Source organism: Hipposideros armiger, unplaced genomic scaffold, assembly GCF_001890085.2.
Source record: "Hipposideros armiger isolate ML-2016 unplaced genomic scaffold, ASM189008v1 scaffold_252, whole genome shotgun sequence".
NCBI classification, from domain to species: Eukaryota; Metazoa; Chordata; class Mammalia; order Chiroptera; family Hipposideridae; genus Hipposideros; species Hipposideros armiger.
In genome coordinates this window covers 334,426-357,435 of record NW_017731602.1, presented here as the reverse complement: position 1 = coordinate 357,435, position 23,010 = coordinate 334,426, and the positions used below count along the sequence as shown (strand labels likewise).

The 23,010-nt window shown below is 33.2% G+C and overlaps 2 protein-coding genes across 2 annotated transcripts in view; one reads left to right on the top strand and one right to left on the bottom strand.

The window, feature by feature from the left end:
* The window catches only part of SLF1 (SMC5/6 complex localization factor 1), a 76,034-nt gene extending 67,860 nt beyond the window's left edge, over positions 1-8,174 (top strand). Inside the window, exons 17-21 of the mRNA XM_019655913.1 lie at positions 910-1,073; positions 2,280-2,413; positions 4,337-4,429; positions 4,838-5,020; positions 7,536-8,174. Coding sequence (XP_019511458.1) covers positions 910-1,073; positions 2,280-2,413; positions 4,337-4,429; positions 4,838-5,020; positions 7,536-8,017 — 1,056 coding nt within the window. The 3' untranslated portion in view covers positions 8,018-8,174. The remainder of the gene's footprint in view (positions 1-909; positions 1,074-2,279; positions 2,414-4,336; positions 4,430-4,837; positions 5,021-7,535) is intronic.
* Positions 8,175-17,968: 9,794 nt separating this feature from the next.
* The window catches only part of MCTP1 (multiple C2 and transmembrane domain containing 1), a 282,291-nt gene continuing 277,249 nt past the window's right edge, over positions 17,969-23,010 (bottom strand). Inside the window, 2 exon segments of the mRNA XM_019655912.1 lie at positions 17,969-19,973; positions 20,917-21,014. Of these exon segments, the coding sequence (XP_019511457.1) occupies positions 19,902-19,973; positions 20,917-21,014 (170 nt within the window). The 3' untranslated portion in view covers positions 17,969-19,901.

The window sequence follows — 23,010 nt, the reverse complement described above, 5'->3', positions numbered from 1 at the left end:
TTGTTTCGCTCTCTTCAAAACTCCTTGAGTGGTATAACGTTTAATTCAGATGAGGCTGTAAATCTTGTTCAGTTTTTCGCAAATAAAGACAGGTCCTTCTATGAACGAGGAATTATGAAGCTCACTGAAAGATGGCAATACGAAATATGAAGCTCACTGAAAGAGAGCAAAACGGGCAATATATCATTGATTGATCTTTGTTCTTTATATAAATAAACGACATTTGAAAAACATAGACAAAATACGTCATGACTTTTCTGACAACCCAATACATAGTATTTAATGGTATTTAAAAAGCAAAATTACAAATGATGCGAAAAGTTACTCCCTTTTATTCTATATATACACTCATATGAACTATATTTGATCCATGGTTTTCCAGTTTTATCTTGGCTGTCTTGAACTATCATTAATATCTGATATCTCAAGCAGTTTTTTCAACAAATGATTAATATGTTTGTTAGTCAGATTGGGCAAATATTGTTTTTGCAACAATCTTTGTCTTTAACGACTTTTGCACTCCTTATTCTGTTTATTTCAGACTTGTTGAAGGAAGGCACTACTAAAATGGAAATGACAAAATACCAGTTATATATAAATCATAAATATTTACAATATGCAAGTTGAATGTAAGACTATCAAAAGAACTTTCCTAAATAAGTATAACAACGGAATTTGAAAAAAAAAATATTTTTAAGAAGGCATTTTTCTTCTTGTTATGCCATATTGACTTAATGGCATGGAACTAGCAGCTTTTTTAATATTTTAGCATGTTTAAATGAGATAGGGTGGCAATCGATGAAACCAATAAAATATAATTAAATTTAATGGTGGAAGGTATTATGTAATTTCTTTTTACTGCTTTCAAGGTCTTTGTAGTTGAGAAAGCAATATATTATTTTTCAACAGGTATATTCCTATTTGCCAGCTCTGGGGAAAACTGGTATGCGTGGGACTGGAAAGATGAAGATACCAAAGAAGATAGGACAGCGCCCTTGCCTTGAGTCTCAGAGGGCCTTACTAATGCTGAATGGTGCTAAACAGAAACAAGTTGAAGGGCTGCCAGAGTTACCGTAATTGATGCTTATATACCAACTATACCAGCGGTTCTCAACCTTTCACAGGGGTCGCCTAAGACCATCGGAAAACACATATTTTCGATGGTCTTAGGAACCGAGACACCGCTCCTCTATCCGTCTCCAGGCCCACATGCAGATACGCCCACATACGAGTACCTGGCGACCCCTGTGAAAGGGTCGTTCGACCCCCAAAGGGGTTGCGACCCACAGGTTGAGAACCGCTGAACTATGCTTTGTTTTAGAGTACAGCTCTTTTCCTGACACATTTCTTAAACGGTATGGTTATCTGTGATGTTTTTTGAATTATACTAATTAGAAAACTCAGTTCAAAAAGAATTAGTATAATTCAAAAAGAATTATACTAATTAGAAAACTTAGATATGCATGCTCTACATTTTCACTTTCCTTGATTCAGTGTACATGCTTTCTTTCTGTTAAGGTGAAGTGCTTTCCAAAACTGTTCATCAGATTATTGTTCCACACAATTTTTGCTCTGTGTAATTTATAAGTTGGTTTGTTTTGTTTTTTTAATTGGGGAAGTAAGGAAGGGGAACAGCCAAGTTGTGGTCCTTCTATCTTAGTTGTGGAGGGTGCAGTTAGCTCAACTCCAAGTCCACTCACCATCTAGCCACCAGTCGGCAGCTCAAGGCAGCTCAGCTCAAGGTGCCGTGTTCAGTCTTAGTTGGGGGTGGGCATAGGCCACCATCCTATGAGGGAGTCGAACCAGCAACCTTGTTGTTAGGAGCACATGCTTCCACCAGCTGAGCCGTCTTGCCACCTGTTGGCAGCTCAGCTTGGGCACAGCTCACTGGCCCATGTGGGAATTGAACCAGCGACTCTGTTGCTCAGAACTCACGCTCTTAACCAACTGAGCCACTCGGCCGGCCCTGCCCTGTCATTTAAATTATTTCCTTTATCCTCTCTGCCAAATATAGTTTACTTGGTCTCTTTCTCTACCTGACATTCCATATTCAAAAACTTTTCAGTAGGCAATTGGTGTGTAAAATTAATGGAATGAAAATTAATGCGTTAAAATTTGTCTCTGTACAATTGAAATAAATATAAAAATAGAAAGCAGTAAAGATGTGAATGAATAAGGGGTTTAAAATTGAAAGAGGTCCAGATTTTTAAAAATACCTATGTGTATTCTCATGCATTGTTGAAAAACAAGCTTCCATCATTTCTTACTTTCTTTTACAGAGAGCTGAACCTTGCTAAATATTCCTCATCATTAAAAAGACTGAAGAAGAAGTCAGAAGGAGAATTGTCATGTTCCAAGGAGAATTGCCCCTCTTTAGTTACAAAGATGAATTTCCACAAGACAAATTTAAAAGGTATTCCAAGTATCTAAATTAACTTAATTCTAAGAACTTTTTATGATTGTAGTCAGTATTTGCAAGTTTCACACTGGCCCTGATGACTACTTGAACTTAAATATTAGAGTAGATTCAGGAAATACCTTCCTGGGTAGCATATTATTTTTTGAACTGTCATTTATTCAAAGAATGTAATAGTTTAATACCCAGTATCATAGAGTATTCCTTCCCTTCTTTTCTCCCCCTGCCTTTCCAGATACTAAATACAGTATGTAGCTCACATTGAACTCTTTCCAGACTGGCCCACCTTACTTTTCTATTCCACCTCAACCTGTGCTACTTAGGATCAATGTCTTTTGATTTGAAAATATAATTCAGTCTTCATCTCTTTCAGTCCGAGACATTTTGTGAACAAAGAATGAGGAGCAGGCTATGTTACATAGCTGTGTTAAGCATATGGACTCTCTTCTTCCAGGCATTGAGCCCAGACTATGAAATGTGTTTGGCTTTTGGTTCTAACTATACTGGAAACTAAGTACCTAAAGGATGGAGTAACAAGAATAGCGTTGTAATAACCACTCCAGCACCTCTTTTGCTTAGGCACCTCTTAACTCACAAGTATAAGCTTGTGAGAGTCTATACGTAGCCAAAACAAATTGTTGAGTGTCTTACTGATGAGCTATATCGTGCTTTTAATACAAATATTATTAGTGAAGCTCTTATAAACTTTGAACACTATATAAGTTCATAATTGCATATCATAAATTTAAAATAACTCCCCATTTGGCTCAAAATGTGAAAAGAATGTATTAAATGAGAGTTCAGATATTAACTTCACAAAACAATGTTCTTTTTGTTTATTGTGTCAGAATGTAAAATGAATATGAATGACTTTAGGCTGAACAGCAGAAGGAACTGGGAGGGAGGAAGGAATTGAAAAATAGTAGAGGAAAACTTCAAAAGGTTTTCAGTGCATGTAAGAAATGTTTTGGTAGAAGTTACAAGATAATCTGTAAAACAGAACACTAAAAATGTGCATAGTATTTTATAGCAAGAAAAAACTACTCAGTATTTCATTTGTTTTCTAAGCAATGACTTTTAAGTTCTTTTGATTCCCCTTATATCAAATTATCACTTATATCTTCTTAATCTTAGTTATCACAGAGATAGATATAGACAATTTTAGCCAGCAAACACTAATTGCATCCCTCTGAGAAAAAACTTGGCCATTCTATTTGTCACTCTTGTTCAGCTTTAAATGGTACTAGGGATTTTTTTTTTCACGCGCGCGCGCGTGCGTGTGTGTGTGTGTGTGTGTGTGTGTGTGTGTGTGTGTTTATATTAAGATTCCCCCATTTCTCCTTCTCTGTACTGCTGTAGCCAAGCCAGACAGCCTATTGAGAAGCAGCAAACCATCTGTTAATGGATTTGAAGTTCTGAATTATACTTGAGTGTGTAGAGGCACTCGTGCTTAGCCAGAAACATTCATTTGAATTAAGCTATAAATGCTGTATAAAAAAGAGCCATACATTTAACGTAGGTTCATGAATAAATTTAAGAGAGGGCAATTGCACTCTAAACTTTTATTGCGGCAAAACCCAGTATTTTTGGTGTTCTTTGATCATTTGGGGGTTTTATAGCGGGATTGAAGCTTTAAACCTTGAACTAGGGGGAGACAATGCCTGCGTTAAACCTTTTGCAGTAGAATTTTGTTGCTGAATTGCTGATAGAACAGAAGCTCTATGGATTGGTGAGGTTCCCTCCCCCTCCTTTTTTTTTTTTTTTTTTCTTTAATGCAAGAGATGTTTAAACCAGTCAAAAGGAAAACTCAATAAATAATTTTCTGGCATGGGGCCAGATCTTCTAGTTCATGCCCTTTGATTATTTTCTTTAGTTGGTATCTTGTCTTCTCTGGAATAATCTATTAATATTTTATGGCAGGAGAAACAGCCCTCCATAGAGCTTGCATAAATAACCAAGTGGAGAAATTGATTCTTCTTCTCTCTCTGCCAGGAATAGACATCAATGTTAAAGGTAAGTTCTAAATCTTTGCGGTCTAATCCAATGTCTTAATATTTGTGATGTTAAACAGTTAAATGTCTACACTCAGAAAAATTATTTAAATATATTTGCCTAACTTATCTTTAAATTATTTCCAGTAGCAAAACCAAGAAATTCTTCATATATTGGTTTATTGCTAATAGTGCAGAAACATTTTTTGGTGTCTATATTTTGATCAGATCTCAACATCAAAATTTTAAAATTATTTTAATTTTCTTACAGTTATAAATATGATTATGCCCTAGACATTTTTATTAAAGTGTTCTATTTGTATATGAAGCACCTAGGAAGTCACACTTGTAAGGGAAGTAGAATTGTAATACTTTACTACCAAAAGTCCTACTTTTGCTGTTTTAAAACTTGTCTTGATTTCTAATTTAGACAATGCTGGCTGGACGCCTTTGCATGAAGCCTGTAACTATGGCAACACAGTGTGTGTCCAGGAAATTTTGCAACGTTGTCCAGAGGTAGATCTGCTCACTCAAGTGGACGGGGTGACTCCTTTGCATGATGCACTGTCAAACGGACATGTAGAAATTGGCAAGCTGCTACTCCAGCATGGTGGTGAGTGTGTTTATGCTAAACGGGTTTTGATAAATTACCAGTTTTTTGATGAATCCCTCAGAGGTAGATAGCATTTTATATACGCGTATTTAAGATCTGTAAGAAAAGATGCCTTTATTTTATATTAATGAAAAAGTAAAGATAAAAAGTCTCCTAGAATATAAGCAGCTTTTATTTAGAAGGGATAAAAGCCTTTTCATAATAAGTATTTATTTATGTATTGTATTATTAAGCCTGTTTAGGTTTGTGTATGAGAATGTATTTTGAATTGAGTGTGTTGGTTTTAAATATTAATACTTTTACTTAAAGTGTGTAATGTCTTTATGAAACAGCCATTTCTGAAAGCTTATTAATAAATGGATATAAATGTTCAATTGTGATTACTTGGATTTTTCATTCTTTTTTCATTTCCTGTATATAACTGCTAACTCGATTAATCTTTTTTTATGAGTCATTTCTTTACAGACTATAAAAAAGGTATCCTAGAATATCTTTTGTTCATTCACATTTTTCAGTCAATTAAGTTAAAGTGGGAGGATTTTCAAGTGGTGATAACTGTTGTGCAGGGGTTTTGTGATGGAGGTAACTTGAGCTTAATATTCACCTGCTTTTTCTGTTGATTTTTTTTAATTTCTGCTTTCAGGAACCTATCCCCAGCTTTTTCAGTGACATTTTTCTTATATTTGAACTGAAAAATAATAAATTTTACGTCAAAACTGATTTGTGTTTTAAAAGAAAAAACAAAGGAAAACGGATGAGTAGCTTATAATGCAGAAATAAAAATTTGTATAAATTTCCTGTTAGTTTTTTGTACTGATATTAACTTGAAATATAAAATGATTTTCTCCCATAATTAAAGCTATTGATTCATGAAAAATAAAAGCGTATTTCCTTTAGATTTCTTTTTATTGTATATATGTCTCTAAGAAAGGCTGTGTAATGGTAACTTAGGATATTTAGTTATTTATAGTCTTCTCCTGCCCCCTAAAGGCCTTAGTGTGCCTGTTTTACTGATACCATTTCATAATCAATATATTTTTTAATTTTGTATTTTTTATTGTAATACGTTTACTGAGACAATGTTTTGTCTCCTAAGTGTTTTATTTTTCTATTCAAACATGTTTCTGTTTGAATAGCTAATGTTTGTCTTTGCTTCAAGTGGTCTAAGTGATATAAAAGACATTATTATATTAAGTCCAATTCTTTAGAAGAGAATGGCATTATGGCAACCAATGTGAATTTTTAGGGTCTTTGGTGAAGATGAGTCAGTCCCTTGTCCTAAGAGAGGAAATCTATGCCTACTTGCATTTATCAAGATATTTTAGCAATCATACAGACTTACCTTTGCCTTAGTCATATTCTGGGTTTGGACTTGTCAAATGGTTTGATACCATCATTGTAGTAACTACGTTAGCTCTTCGTTGTGAGTCACTTAGTCTTGAGAGCAATAATTTTAAGGATTTGATTCTAAAACCTTTGATTACTTTTAGTAACTTGTGTCTGTGAATTTTTTTTTTTAACAGGAGTAACTTGGATCATTTTTATAGAAATACCAACATTATGAAAAGAAACCCAGTGTTGATTTAGAATTCTTTTTTTTCATAAATTATACATGAATCATATATCATCAGTGATTGATCTTTCCATTCAATACATTTTATATCTGAACCACTACATGTTTCTGATCAGATTTGTCATTAAGAATTTCAGCAGCTATAATCTATTTTCCCTGTCTGACAATATAATCTGTATTGTATGGTAGGACCTTCTGATTATGTCTGTAAATACTAAAACCTTTATATTCCTTATAACATTTTTATGGCACAGTGCATAAATAATTATAGGACTTGACAGAGGTACAAATACTTCTGTACTTTGCTATGTGACCATATACTGTGTTATTGTTGTTTTGCTCCTCTTTCATCATCCTTTACTACCTAGAGAATAAACTCTATCTTCAGTAGTTTCTAAGTAGGCGGTTACAATAGATGGGCTTAGCTACAGTAGATGAATGAAATCTGAGTTTGACCCAGAACAGTTAATATTTTAGTTTTTGTGTTTTGTTTGGGCAAGGTCGCCTGTCATCAGTGAAAGGGGGCACTACTTTTTCTTTTCCTCTTGGTGACATTATGACATACCTTTAAGACTTTTATACAGAATTTAAAATGAATATATTTTGTTAAATTCTTGAAAATTCTTGAAATTTTTATTTCAAGATAACAATTTATAAAATTTCATAAATTTTTTCATTTATAATCATAAATATTATTTATTGAACCAAGGCATGTACTTTTAGGCAACTTGGATTAGGCAGTTTACTATAATTTTTTTTTTCATGCCCCTTTATCAGGCAGTCAATATGTATAGCCAGTTGATTATGTCAGCATGAATTAGTACAAAATAAGATTGTAAACAGAGCCCTGGGTGCTTTAGAAAAACGAAGAGAGAAAACAGCTGTTAGGCTGCAAAAATAAAAATGTTTTACTCTTAACAATCTTCATTCTCTTTTTCACAGGCCCGGTGCTTTTACAACAGAGGAATTCTAAGGGGGAATTGCCCTTGGATTATGTGTTATCGTCTCAGATCAAGGAAGAACTATTTGCTATTACAAAAATAGAAGATACAGTGGAGAACTTTCATGCACAAGCAGAGAAACAGTTTTACCACCAACAACTTGAGTTTCGCTCATTTTTACTTAGTAGGATGTTGCTGAATTTTTGTTCAATTTTTGGTTTATCTTCAGAGTTCCTCTTAGCTTTCAAAGGGTTAACCCATCTAAATGAGCTACTTATGGCTTGTAAGAGTTATAAGGAAACCACCAGTGTTCATAGTGACTGGTTATTGGATCTTTATGCTAGAAATATCAAGACATTGCTGAAGCTACCAAGTATTTTTAAGGAACTGCCCGAGAATTTAAAAGTGTGTCCTGGAGTACACACCGAGGCCTTATTGGTGACACTGGAAATGATGTGTCTGTCAGTCACAGAGTTTTCATGATGATGCCAAAAAATATGAGTCAGCCCTCTAAACCTGATCAGTTTGCTTTGTCATTATATGTACTTCATAGCTAATTATAACAAATACTGATTTTATTTTATTTATTGACAGAATTTGCAGCCTTGCTAAATTTTAAAAGTACCTTTGCAAAACTAATATAGGCTTTTCTGTCTTTTTCCATAGAATTTGACTCAAAAGTAAAAAAAAGAAAAAAAAGTTTTGTTTGGTATACACTGCTTTCTTTAATCTTTATAATTATTTTTGTTCTGAAAGTGATATTTATTTATATTGTATATGTAAATTTTTTTAATTTAAATATTCTTTTCAAATCAAAATGTATGTCCTCTATTCTAGCTATTCTAGGTCTTAGAATCATGGCAAGGATATTCATTTAAGTGTGCACCTATAAACATGTAGATCCCTGTTTCTCCTCTGTAGGCTGTTGGACTAAAATACTCATTTTAGTTTTGTGTGTTTCTAAAATAAACATTTCTAAAATTTATAGTAATATTCTTTTGGTTTTTAAATGCAGTGAATATGCAAACTTTGACAATATGATCCCTTGATCTATTTTATTATAGTAATTCACATGCAAAGTGTGTTTCTACTCTTATGTAACCAGTATCCTGTAAGTGAAAACATTCTGTGTAATAAGTTTTATTAAATATTAAGATTATCAGTAGCAACTAAGTAATAGATTTTAACTAATATAAAATCTTAATGTACAGTATGAATTTGCAAAGTACTAACATTTCAATTTGCAGTTTTTTTTCCTAATAGCAATTTATAAAAGAAAGGGTGTGGATAATAACCACTTTTGAAATTGGTTTTACTAGTGGGAATAAGTTACATTGTGATACAGCTGGAAAAGAAACATTAAAACTTCCATTTAGCTTTTATGTAACTAAAGTGATGATCTCACAGCAATTAATCTGCTAAAGAAGCACACTTTAGTTTTATCTTGGAAATAGATCTTTTAATAAGATACAGATGCTGAGTTTTTTATTACTGGGTTTATAATCTAAACTGAAAACTGCAATATTAGTATATCAGCTCTGAATAAAAATTAAGGGCTTTTTCTATATTTTTAAATCAGTAATTTTTCACACATAAGAAATATTAGTTGTTTCTATTTACCCTTCAAATATGACATCATACAAACTCTTTTTGATCTTTACTTAATCTGCCAAAGTATCAGAAAATAAGAGAGGAGACTATTTAAAGAACATTAAAATATTCATAGACAGTACAGTGCTTCCCCAGATGATGGACAGAACATTTTTATTCCTAAGAATAGCCACTTTACTTCATTATGAAGGCATCTGGAATAACGTTTGTTTAGTAAACTAATATAAACTTGAAAACATAGACTTTGACATCAGAAATACATAGTTTCAAATCCTTGTCTAATTTCTTATTAACTAAATTGCAAGGCAAGTTCCTTTCTGAGCTTTGGTTTTCTTACCTGTCAAATGAATATGACACCAAGTATCTCTGTTGTAATGGAATCAAGTTAGCCTATCATCTTATTTGGCACTAATAAATGTTACTTCCTTTGTAGTTCTTAACCTCTTTTTTCATTTTAATGAATCTTTTAAGTATAAAGCAAGATAGCAATTCTTAAATTTTTAATAATTGTAAATTAATAAAATAATGAACATCATGAGTTAGGGTTTTGTACTGCTAAGAAAAAGTTTTTAAATGTTCATAAGAAATATTTAACTGCAATTAGTATTTATTTTTTATAACTGTTGTATCTGCCAACTTCTATACACCATGATGAATGAGGTTTTAAACACTCAAATGTCATCGAGGTCTCTGCCTTTAACAAGATAGGTATCATTGCATTTTGCACTGTTTCAGAAGTACAGCCTGGCAAACAATATGTTCTGTGGCGTAGTTAGCAATACCAGTTCATGTATATGAATTTAAACCTGCAATGAGAAACTTTATTTCCAACATCATTTCTTATATTTTACTTTAGAAAACATAATTGCTCAAATCTATCTTAGAGATAGAGGAAGTGGAAAATTTAATAAAATAAAATTCATAGTCTTTTTGAATCCTGGCTTTTTAGTTGTAGATGTCTCAAAGTTGTAGCAGCTGAAGACAAGGCTGAGTAATGCTGTTCTTCATTGCACTCTGCCAGATTCAATATCAGAGTTCAATGGAATTGTGTTTTTAAAAATGCCCATGAAAGTCCTTACTACAATGTAAATAAAGCTCAGAAGGAGATTTCTGAGCTTTTAAGAGTCAACTTTGCTTATGCATAATCCCCACATGTATTTGGAATAGATTTAGAATGTTCACTGGCAGCTCGAAGGGTGTGTGTGAAGTTAGAGTTTTCTATCTTGTTCTTAATTTCTCTATGCAGAATAAAGTGGTTGAAGTATATACATTTTTTGTAATTTTATTAACTCCAAGATGACCAGAAAAACATTTATCCTTGTAGAAATCAAATATGAACTTAATGAGTCTTTTGAGTTCATTATTTCTTGAACACCTATTATATAAGAGGTGGTGTGCTTGATGGGCTGACGACAATAAAAGAGGAAAGCTTACAGTCCAGTAAGGTGAACTAGCCTTAAATATTGTTGGTTTTATTGTCTTCTATAGAGGCTGTTGAAAAAAATTAATTTTAGTTTTGTGTATTTCTAAAATTGACAGTAATAATTTATGCTGTTTTAGTTTTTAAATGTGAATATTACAAAGTTCTGATAGTTTAATCCTTTGATCAGTATGATCAGTTTTATTTTAGAATGAATAGAATGTGGGTGTACTTTTGCATCTTGGTGAACTAGTACTCATTTCTAGGTAGTAAATACGAATGCATTAATGCTAGGATACTTTAAATGCCAGGAAACGTTTGCCATTTTGTTTATGCTGTTATAGAAAGTTAAATTAAATGAATAACTACATGTGAAAAACTTACTTGTCGAATGTGCAATCCATATGCCTTTACCCACCTTTCCAGTTAAGTGATGAACTTGATGAGAGCCTGTCACTGTTGCTCCTTAATCAGTAGGAAGGTCATCGTTGAGTGACACAAGGCACTCTTTCCCTCAGGCATTTATCACACGGCTTCCACGCCAGTTGCACCTCCTCTGACGTGCAGCTTGCAGAATTCAGAGTGATCATTGTTTTTATAACAGATGTGGATTGAGTTAGAAAGGTCAGTGATGGTATTATTGAAATTAGACTCTCCCTGTTGATGTCAAAACCGAAGACCATGCAATGGTTAACTATTTCTTGTAAATCAAATTATGTGTTCAAAAACTTTTCCTTCTAGGTTAAAAAGAATTGTGGTGGGAGGATATACTTTGGTGGTTATTTGCTCTGATGTAGAATTAGAGATTATTAGACTATAAATTAATTAGAAAAGGCTGTAGTATTGTTTTATTTGGTTCCAAACATACACCTTTCAAGGTACTCTAAATCTTACTAAAAGAAGACCTTTTCAAAGGAAACAAATGTAAGATATTCTTTACATCATTGGTCACTAGATATTTAAAAGAGAGTTTTCCCTCTTAAGTAAATCCTAATTTTCAAGAACACCCCAAATATATTTAATCATGCTTCCCACTTTAAGAAAGTACCAAGCAACAGAGACCTATAAACATCTTTGTTTCTTGAGACGCATGAACTTGTGAATTGTTAAAAGAGGGAAAAACATTCTATTATTTGAAAAAGAAGATTGTTAATAACGTTTACCAATGATAAACGCAACTGATTAGCTTTTTATCACAGAGGAATCTTGCTGTTTGGGAGTACTTTAGTATAAGCAAAATTATATTTTGTATATGTGATATATGAGTATTTTCCAATATTTTGTACATTTTAATTCAGTATTATAGTTTTTTTTTTATTAAAGTATAGGTATATAGTTTTGGTTATAAATGCACTTATACTATTTTTAAAACCTTGAAATGTAACCTTTAGCACTAGATAAAAGTGATTGATTTTCTTGTGATTATGCTTTCTTTGTATTGTTGATTATATACATATGTTTTCATTTTTAAAACAAATACAGTGAACTCTTTTCTGGGTTTTTAAACTACTTACTAAGATCCAATAGTATTAAGTCAGCAAAGTAACCAGTGATCAGTTATTACAATAATAATACTTATAATAAAATAAGTGTATATTATTTATATACGTAATATTGCCCTTAACAAACATGGAAAATAAATAAAAGTTCCTTACTCAAACATATATATAAATAGTTGTCTCCATTTAAAACTGAAACGTTTCGGGCCGGCTGAGTGGCTCAGTTGGTTAAGAGCTCGCTCAAGAGTTTGAGCTCTGAGCAACAGCGGTTCGAGTCAGCCCGAGCTGAGCAGCCGTGTGCTGCCAACAGGTGGCGGGATGGCTCAGCTAAAAAACAAAACAAAAAAAATAAAAATAAAAATAAAAAATAAAACTGAAACGTTTCTATCAATTTTTTTTTAATGTGGCCCCCAAATCTTTTTAGAATGTTAAATCCAGATTTGGTAAATCTAATTCCCTTCCTTTCAAAAGTATCTAAATTGGATGAAGTGAACTTTAATGAATAATAGGTGTTAAACATTAATAGAGAATGGCTAGCTCCTTTGGAACATATGATTTAGTTCTACCAAAGAATGGGAGCTTTTCTTAAAAAAAAATGTCCTTAGCACTTTCCAGCAGGTAAATTGCACTGAAGTGAAAATCTGGAATCCAGCTTTGAATTTACACCTATTATACTATCATTTATCTTAATAGTAGATGAACTAAAATTTCCAATGATTCTCCATTCTTCTGTCCTCAAATGAAATAGCCATGTTGAAAAAAAATCATTAATCTTCAAGTGATGACAGATAAAAAGAACTTAGTTTGTTGTCAGTACTTCTCAACTTAAAGGTTAGGTCAGCAATGGTTTATGTCATGACATTGATAAATTTTTCCAGTGACCAAAATGGTTTGATTTATAATAGTTTTTGTTTTTGTTTTAAGGCATATATATCTTGGGTACCTGCCTTCACCCTAAAGAGGTATTTTTTCTACTTTGCATTGTTTCTCTTTTGCAACATAGAGACAAAATTACAGAACAGTAAGTAAAATTTGGGAAAATTAAAATGTATTAAAATTAATGTATTTAAAAGAGCTTTCCATGAAAACTTAAAAGCAGAATTGTAAAGATGAAAACTGGGCAAAGGGATGAGGGGAAAGATGGGTAGAAATCATTCTGGTTTAAAGGAATTAAGAGGGTTAAGATTTTTAGATGCTGTTTAATATATTGATAAGGTAGGGAAAGTAAAAAAATCTAGACAAAAGACATATAAACAGATCTCCTAATTTCAAGAATAAACTGTCTTTGGAAATTTTGAATAATGTCCAATAAACCAAGGGTCAAGATAATTGTTTTGCAGGAGGGTCTATTAGTTGAAACTCAGTAAGAAACAAAGAATAATAAAAATATCAGTTTTAATTGTGTCATCAGAAATAGGTTATTTTGACTAGTAATATTGTCTTTTCCTCACGGTTAGGCAAATCTCAATTTCTCATTTCTTATTTTCCCACGATTTCACTTGTTTTACACTTCTTTTCAAAATACTTTTAAGTTCATACTCAGTCATGTTAATGGGCTTAAGGAGACGTTGAAAGCCATGTATAAAAAGTGGCAGAACTGGTTCCTTCAATGCCATTTTATTGACTAATTTTAGTTCTTTTTTAAAAATAGAAACCATTTAAATGTAATTAAATTTTTCTCTAAGTAAAATTACATAGGGGAAAGGATTGTAAGCAAATACATTGCTAATAGTGGTTGTGTTTGTGATAGAGTTTTGAATATTTCCTTTTCATTTCTCCAAATTTCATTGTAATATGATTCATATTTGTTTATAATACCAGTGGCCAATTAATTATTAAAAGTAATGCTCCTGATATATGTAAGAATCAGTCTGGAAATTTTCTAAAGTTGTCTTACTTAAACTGGCATCTATTGGACTCTTTAAATATGAAGCACATTTTTAAAATACACCTTTTTTTCAAGGTAGGATGTAATTAAACATAGTATCAACTAATGCAGGTCTCAAATAATACACTTATATGACATGCCCCTCATTTGAGAGTGATTCTGGCTTATCATGTTACTGATAGGCTTCTTTCATCTTCATTTTAAGCCCCTTTTAAGTACTGCCTCACCACGGTGAGTGGAGCCATTACTTTAGTAGGATTTTTACATTGTTAGAGATTAAACTTCTTCATGCACATACCTGGTGGAGTCATGATAACATATCTTCACTATCAGCCTTTCCTGATTTTAGAAGTATTCATAGAACCTAAAAATTGTTCTCTGATTTTTTTTTTTTTCAGATTCAGCACCAAGAAACAATGAGAAACTAAAATTAAATGTACCTTAAATGCCTCTGGAGGAAGTTCTCTACTGTTATTAAATTGAGAAATTTTTTTGTTCTATCATCATAGATCTGGGGAAAATTCACTTTTTAATATAGATTGGACTATTTACAACATTAATACAGATAACAAGCAGCCAGCCATCTATTGAGAGAAATCTGAGTCAAAGTGTTTTAACGCTGTTTTCCAGAGCATATTATTTTGCACCTCTTCTGTGAATGCCAGGAAAATGGCTTCTTATAAGGTACTGTTTTAAACAGTACGATTCAAAACAATGTTTTGAAAATTGTTTTATATAAATATATTGGATACCTACATCATAACTACAGTATGCTAGAGAGTATCACACCAATGTGTTTTTGAGGGGAAATTTCTCACCTGCCTGTCAGGGTTGTGTCACAGTCATGGGAGATCATGGGCATTAAGTAAGTACATGTGTGTTCTTTGTGTTAGCATCATAGTGTCACAGAATGGATGGTACCCCACCCAAGAGTTAGCTAATTCTTGGTTAAGTTATCCAGTGCTGGATGTTTTGTGATTTCCCCCCAAAAAAAGTTTTTCTCTGTTATATCTGAAAATGCATTTATTTCATCCTACAGGGAAATTTAAGAAGTAATGTTCAACTGCTTCAAATAAAATGGAATGCCACATTGAACTATTTTAAAAGTACTACAAACATTTATAATATGTTGACTTTTCCAGGTGGGTTCCCATGTGCTTTAAAACTCCACTATGGTTTTCTAGGTCTCTGTATCAATGGAATCTAAATTTTGTAAGAGTTCTAAGAAAAAAGGTAAGTGGTAGTTATGCCGTTGTATAAGGCTGAGTCAGAACGTGGGTTAGCGACCTCCCTTACACAACCAGGACAACAGAATCACAAACATCCCTCTCTGTATAGTAGAAAATAGACACTTCAGCCTTCATCAAGTTTTTCTAAAAGTTTAATAGTTCTTGACACCAACAAATTATTTTTAAGCTATACACAGATTTTGACTTGTATTATCATAATCACGATTGTGTAAAGGAAGAATGTTTTGTGGGAATGATGTAGAGTTTAGTTATACGGTTTCCAGTTATCTGAATAGCTCTATTAAAAGATCTCTGAATTTGGGATAAATACTGGCATTTCCTTCTCCACACCTTTCTTCTATGGTCCAGCTGTCTTTGTAATTTTGCTTGACTATTATTGCCTGTGTGTCTTCAGTAATCATGCTACAATTAAGAGTGGTTGGGGCCAGGTGTGCACTTTTCTCTATGCAGTTAGCATTCCCCCTAAACTTGTTACCATTTGAACTCTGGCAAAATTAAATGCCTCACATTGATTCATGCCATTTTGAAGCTTGTCTTTGACTAGACAGTGGAACTGAGCCTCATTTATCACCTTGCCTCATTAGCAGCAGCAACAGCCCCACTCAGCCAGGCCTCAGGATCTCCTCAGTTGCATTTCTCCCAAGAAAATAAGAGGTAGTTTGCATGTTTGTGCATTGACTCTCAAGTTAGTCACTCCTTTTCTCTTTGGAAGGAAATTGAAGAATCTACAATGGGTGAATGACCTTGCAACGTTATTGTAGCTACAAACTGAAAAAACTTGGGCCCAGTCACTTTCGTAACTATTTTTGTTTTCCCTAATCCAAACAAAGCTTTCAGCTTAATAGAGTAACACTGTTAATTGACTAGAACAGTGCCATTTGGTTATCTTATTAAAAATGGAGTCATAATTTTTCAGTGACATTTGGAGACAACTATAATGTAAATGAAAAATTTAACTGTCTACAAAACTGCTTTTGCATAGAACACGTTTTTCTTTAGAATGTAAAGGAAGGAAGATCCCAATAAATTGAAACTCATTTGAGATCAATTACATATTTGATGGTTTCACTTTTGTGTGTGTGTGGGGGGGTCTTAACCCAGATCCCCCTGGAAAAGCAGAGATATAACTAAATTTCAGCAAACCTTTCAGTGTTATTAATAGTTTCTATAGCATGTAACCAATTTTGACCTTTAATGGTTTTTATTTGCATAATCTTACATAATCGACTTTCCTTGATATCCTTGATATTTTTTAAATCTCAGAGATTCAGCTGGAATAAGTCTTATGATGTGAATACTACTGTATAAATGTAGAAACTGAGGCATAAGAGGTAACATTTTTCACCAAAAAAAAGTTTTGTGTTTTTTTTTTTTAGTGAGTTATACTAGTCATCCTGGGAAAAAGAATTATAATTGAAAGGAATGACACTATGGTAAGTATTCATTACGTTTTTTTAATGTGGTTTTAATTCATACTTGACTGAGCAATTAGAAAAGGCTGATTCAAGATACTCTAATCAAACAAATGAATAGTCATCTGTGCACACACACACACTCACGCTTGACATTTAAAGTCCCAGAATTTAAATAAACACTGATTTAATAATGAGGGTTTTGCAAGAAGTATAATGGTGGCTGTCTTTACTTGTATTTCTGGAGAATCAACTGCTATATATATAAATATATATATATTTTATATATATATATATTTTATATATATATTTATTTAGATATATTATATAATTTGTTTTTAATGGTGAGTACAGAGCTCCAAAATAAACATTTGGGATTAACAAGTATATAAACTGACATTAAAGCCTCTAAGACTTAAAAGACTTGTTAATACAAGAGTAGACTACCTTAAGCATTAGGGACCTTTGGATATTAAGATCAAAATGAAAACAAAGTTCTATGGTCCCTGAATAAGAGAGCTTGCTACTGAATTTTTCTTCGCTTTTAAATACAGAATAAAATTCTGGAAAAGATACTTTCAGAAATGTGTCAATTAAATTTTGCTCTCACTATTTAGCTCCATATTTAATTTTAGTATACTATCATTGGTTTGACTATTGATAGGGCAAGTCATATGGCAAGTACTCAATAAATATGCCACAAAGCAGAGTCATTTAAAGAATCTCTCAATTCACATTTTCCTTGTGCATAGATTGGTTCAAAAATAATTTGGAACCTCTACGGAATCGATCAGTTTGAGTCTGTGGAACAGTACCAAAATGAACAAGAAGTACTAAGTTTTTATAGATGAAAAAGTTAAAATATGCATTTCTTTGAATTATCATAGTTCAGAATATGAATGACCTTCAAGGAATATACTCACTAAAACATAGTAAGGAGTATATTTAGTAGTTCACGTGACTACTGTATTTAGCAGTCCAAATAGGTGTTAGACTTCTAATCTTTTAGGTAAAGATATGTTGAAATATTTACATGACAAAGAAATAGTTAAAATTCTATTGGACACAATCTCTTGTTTTCAGCCTGTGAATGTAGTAGTTTCTAAAAGCAATGAAGAGTCCTTCGAATATTGTTTTCATGTCTCAAGATAGTTCTTAATCTTCTATCAGCTTCATTGGATGTGCATCCCTCTGAAGGTATTGAGTTTTATACAACAGTCAAGTTTTCAAGGAAAGCCTTTTGTCCAAATGAAACATGAGTTTCTCTAAGTGAAGTGTCATTTATAAGAATATGCACACAATCCTCCATTACTCTTCTCTCAAGCACCAAAAAAAAAAAAAAAAGGAGAACTGATCATACTTAGAAAAGATTTTTTTTGTATTTAATGCAATGAATGTATAGTCAACATTATTATTGAACTAAACATCTGAAATTTCATAGAATGAAACAAACAAGTTATCTGTTAATGGTTACTATTTACTAAGTACATCTGAGGTTGTAGAATATCAGGCTTGTAGACATTTGAGTAGACACTGTCATCATGGAACATAAATCTCACACAAGATGTAATAAAAAATTATTTCAAACAAATTATCCTACCAGTAAACTTTCTGTAGTAACATCAACTTCATGGAGTATTATGTCTTAGCAACAAACAGTGATGATATGCAGATATAAGCATGTCATTAGAAACATGATGCACTAAATAGAGCATATTGAGGTCAAAGCCTTTCTGTAGAAAGGGAATTTAATTGGCATTCTTTCAACCATAGTGTATAAACAGATCAAAATAGTTCTATCATAAGAAATAGTATTTAACAACATAGCTTTAAAATAAAAATACTTTAAAAATCAGCTTTGATGACATTACATTTATTTTTAAAGAATTTTTATATATTTCTTCTGATTTTTCTACATTTTTCCAGAATAACCCCCACCTTCACCCTATCCCAGTCTATTAATAAAGTAGTGCAAAACATTGTCTATAGCAATTTCAACCAAGTTTCATTCCCTACCAAGTCAGGGGAAGTAAGACATTCTTACCAAATTATTTCTCTTTCCAGAGGTATACTCCCTTGATATAACAGGGAGTTAGGTACAAAAACAACCACAAGAGTCTTGGGAAAGCAATTTGTAAGTATAGATTCTACAGTAAGTAGTGAAACATTTTTAAAGGCAAACTCCCCTTCCCCATAAACAGTTTATTTTACAAAATAGGTTTTCATGCATTCATATTATCAAGAATGATTATTTTTTCTATAAATGAATGTAATGAAACACTGTCATATCACTTAGCACACTGCATTCTCCTCTACATTAAAATTAACACTAATAACAAATCAAAGTATGCATTAAAGCTAATGAGAAAGCAGAATTTTTTTCTGTGAGAACACTTTTTATTAAATATTTTTAGATACACAGAGGTATAATCTGACACCAAAAGCAATATGGATTTAGTTTGCTAGTATGTTTGACTACTGAAATTTTGCTAATTTGCTTGCTAGGTACAAATTAAAGTAGTAGTAGGTATAAAAATTTAGATAGGCAATCATTTATAAACCTGGCAGTATTTACGTGTAATCCTATAGAGATTTTGAGGTTTTAGATGGAATGATAGAAGGTTTTGAAGTTTTCTTTGTAGGATTTCAGAGTGTAGAAGATTCTTTTGAGGGGGTGAATGTATCTTTACTCATTAACTTAAAATCTGCCTAGTCATATCTCAATAATTTGCTCAGGAATAAATGTTGGGATCTGAAGTCAGGATTTACGTTAAATTGAAATGCATCTGTTTCATTATTCACGTTTTGGGACTCCACCCTCCCTTTTGAAATGTATAAAACATAGAAAACAGTAATGGATTACTTTTCAGATAAAAAAGTCAACATTAAAAAAAAATTTAAAATTAAATGGACATTTACATTTTATGTAGATTTAATCAGAGCATAGCTAAGCAATTAATCTGGTTCTTCCACTCGTAATTAGACAAGTGTGTCCTCCCAGTGTTACTATTCTTACATTTGTTGTTCCAGTGTGTTACATTACTATCCACAGCTAACAAGACTTTCACACAGCAGTAACTAAAACCTTTATCAAATTGATGCTGTACAATGGAAGTATATTTTCAAAGACATAGGCCCTTGTACACTATTTACAAATTCTCTCAATCATGATAAAAAAAAAGGCAAAATAAATAAAAAGCAGAAAGAAAGGAAATGCTTCTGAGGCTTGAAGGCTTTTTCTTTTATCTTCCCAAACAGATGCTGGTCTTCTTAGTGCTGGGAGCTGGCTAGCCAAGATTGTTTTTCTTCCTTTTACATGGGCTGTGAGAGGGATCTGGTTTCAGTTCTTGGTACTGCACCTGTTTAAACATAGTTCAGAGAAAGACTGGTCAGGTGGCCACTTTCTGGCAAAGGAAGGAAAAGCAAAGGAATGAAAGACTGCTTGGAGGGAAAAAAAGTGCTCACTCTGGAAGCTGCACGATTATACAGCTGGGATGCAGAAAACAATAGAATGATCCAGCACGAGTAAGAGGGGAAATCCTGCCAGAAGCTATCTGAGAGCCCTGATGTGAACTGTGGTAAGACTGGGGTCCTCATTGTCCATAAGATATAACATTGAAAACAAAAGCATCTCCATTTATCCTGAAGGGATAGATAATGGTTCTTTGCAGTTTGTTTGTTTGTTTAATATAGGCTTAATCTCCATCCAGTGCACTCATGTCTGATATGAAATCAAAAACTCAATTGGGAAAAAGGTATCTCTGTAACCCAGCTCCAACATTTTGATAAAAGCTTTTCATTTTACTCTGAAAAATCACTGATGATTAATGGCATTAACCTCAAAGGATTGAAATGTGCCCCAGTCTTCAAAATGCCATCACTCCTGCCTCCCATATGCATCTTTAAAACTAACTTAATTCGGGCAAATTATGCAAAGACGCATTTTTCTCTCAAATGTCCACAGGCACACTTTGCTTTCATCATCTAATATTCCTGTTTCCTCCCTTCTGGTAATGGTGATTTCCCTTCACAGACTCCCATAGAACCTTCCTTGGAGAAGGATTGTCCCTGACAGCTCTGGTAGGCTTCTTATGAAACCCCCTCTCATTCTCCATTCTTCTCTGTAAGCCCTTCTTAGTTAGGACTCCAAGTGCGCTAAATTCCTAAATGGCAAAATCTACTACAAGCTTTATTAACTTTATCTGGCTGTCCTAAAAGCTTTTGAAATTAAAAGGACATAAAAGTTAAAAACCAATGCTACACTACATTAAAATAATAGTCATGATAATGAAATCTACATACCACTTGTACATCTGAAGGAACTCTGGAAAGGAAGTCAAGTAGTTCATTGTTATCGATCGCATAGGGACACCGAAGCTTTTTTGTAAATTTGTTGATGCCTGAAAAAGTATAGATCAAACATTACTGAAGTCTCCAAAGTTTGGAGTTACAGAAAACACATTTCTGGCAAACGTATTGAAGTCATTTGAAGTTCTAGATGAAGCTGTCCTTTAGCCTTGACTGAGTGAATCAATAAATCCAGTTTCTTCCCTCCATCCCTTCCCTGTCTTCTTACCTCCTTTCCTCCACCTTTTGTCCCCTTCCTTTCTCCTTCCCAACTCAATGGCTGGTCTGTTTATCTCTCTGTACTTTAGTGGCTTCCTTCGCAGAAAAAGGCTTTGCATTTGGGAAATAAAAAGCACCTGGCAAGAATGAGCAATGGCACTATCTTGCTTTTACCCTCAGTGTAAAGTAGTTGGAACCTTTGCTTTCGTGTTCCATCTATGATGAAACTTGTTTCCCTACATTTTGGATTGGAATTGCTTTCAAGGCAAGAAGTCTGATTCATCTGTTTCCTCTTTTTCAAGAAAAAAAATTTTTTTAAGTGTGGGTCGGGGGGTGTTGCTGTTATGCAAGCTAAATGTTTAAAAGACACATGACCTTCATTTTATTTCAAAATGAACTGAAATGAGAAAGGATTTACCACCAACTTTAAATTTAAAACAAAAACAAAGAAACAAACAGCTTTGAAGATAGCAATATAAGAAGATAGTGATATAAGAAGATAGTGATATCCTCCTCTATGAATACACCAAATCTACTGCTGCCTATGAAACAACTTCTTCTGAAAAATCCTAAAAGCTGGCTGAGTGATGACTACATATCAGGTGAAAAAGAGAAGGCCCACATTGAAACAGGTAGGAGAGACCGGGGGACAGTCTTGCAGTAAACCCCACCCCCACCTCCACTCCCAGTGTGGAGGGAGCTCCAAATCCACAGCTTCCCCCCGGAGGAGCAGAGGGTTTGAACTCCATGTCAGGTATGCCCAACTTTTAAGACTTGCACTTTAGACAAGCCCCAAAGACATCTATCTTTTTTCTTCATTTTTGAGAAATAATTGACATACTTCACTATATATAAGTTTAAGGTGTACAGCATGATGATTTGATTTACATATATTGTGAAAAGATTACCACATAGGTTTAGTTAACATCTATCATCTCATAGATACAATAAAAAAGAAAAAGATTTCTTCCTGTGATAACTCTTAGGATCCACTCACTTAACAACTTTCCTGTATATATTAACAGCAGTGTTAACTAGAGTCATTTGTACATTACATCCCTAGTACTTATTTATCTTATAACTGGAAGTTTGTCCTCCAATCCCTCCTCTGCCACCTCCCCCCCCCCACCACCACCCCCACGCCTGGTAACCACATATCGGATCTCTTTTTCTATGAATTTGGTGTTTTGCTTTTTGTTTTTTGTGGGCTTTTAATTCTTTTTCAATTACAGTTGATACACAGTATCAGTTTTAAGTGTACAACATAGTGATTAGACATTTATATAACTTATGAACAGCATGATGAGTCTAGTACCCACCTGACACCATATACAGTTATTACAATATTATTGACTGTATTCCCTATGCTGTACTTTATAGCCCCTTGACTGTTTTTATGACTGCCAATTTGTACTTCTTAATCCCTTCCCCTTTTTCACCAATCCTCCCAACTCCCCTATCTGGCAACCATCAATTTGTTCTCTATTTGTGGTTTGTTTCTTTTGTGTGTTAGTTTATTTTTTCCTTTAGTTTCCACATATAAGTGAAATCATATGGTATTTGTCTTTCTCTGCCTGACTTATTTCACTCAGCATAATACACTGTAGATCCATCCATGTTGTCGCAAGTGGCAAGATTTCATTCTGTTTTATGGCAAGTAATATTCCATTGTGTGTGTGTGTGTGTGTGTGTGCATATATATATGCACACACACACACACCACATCTTTATCCATTCGTTTTATCCATTCATCTGTCAGTAGACACTTAGGTTGCTTCCATATCTTAGCTATTGTAAATAATGCTGCAGTGAACATAGGGGTGCGTATAT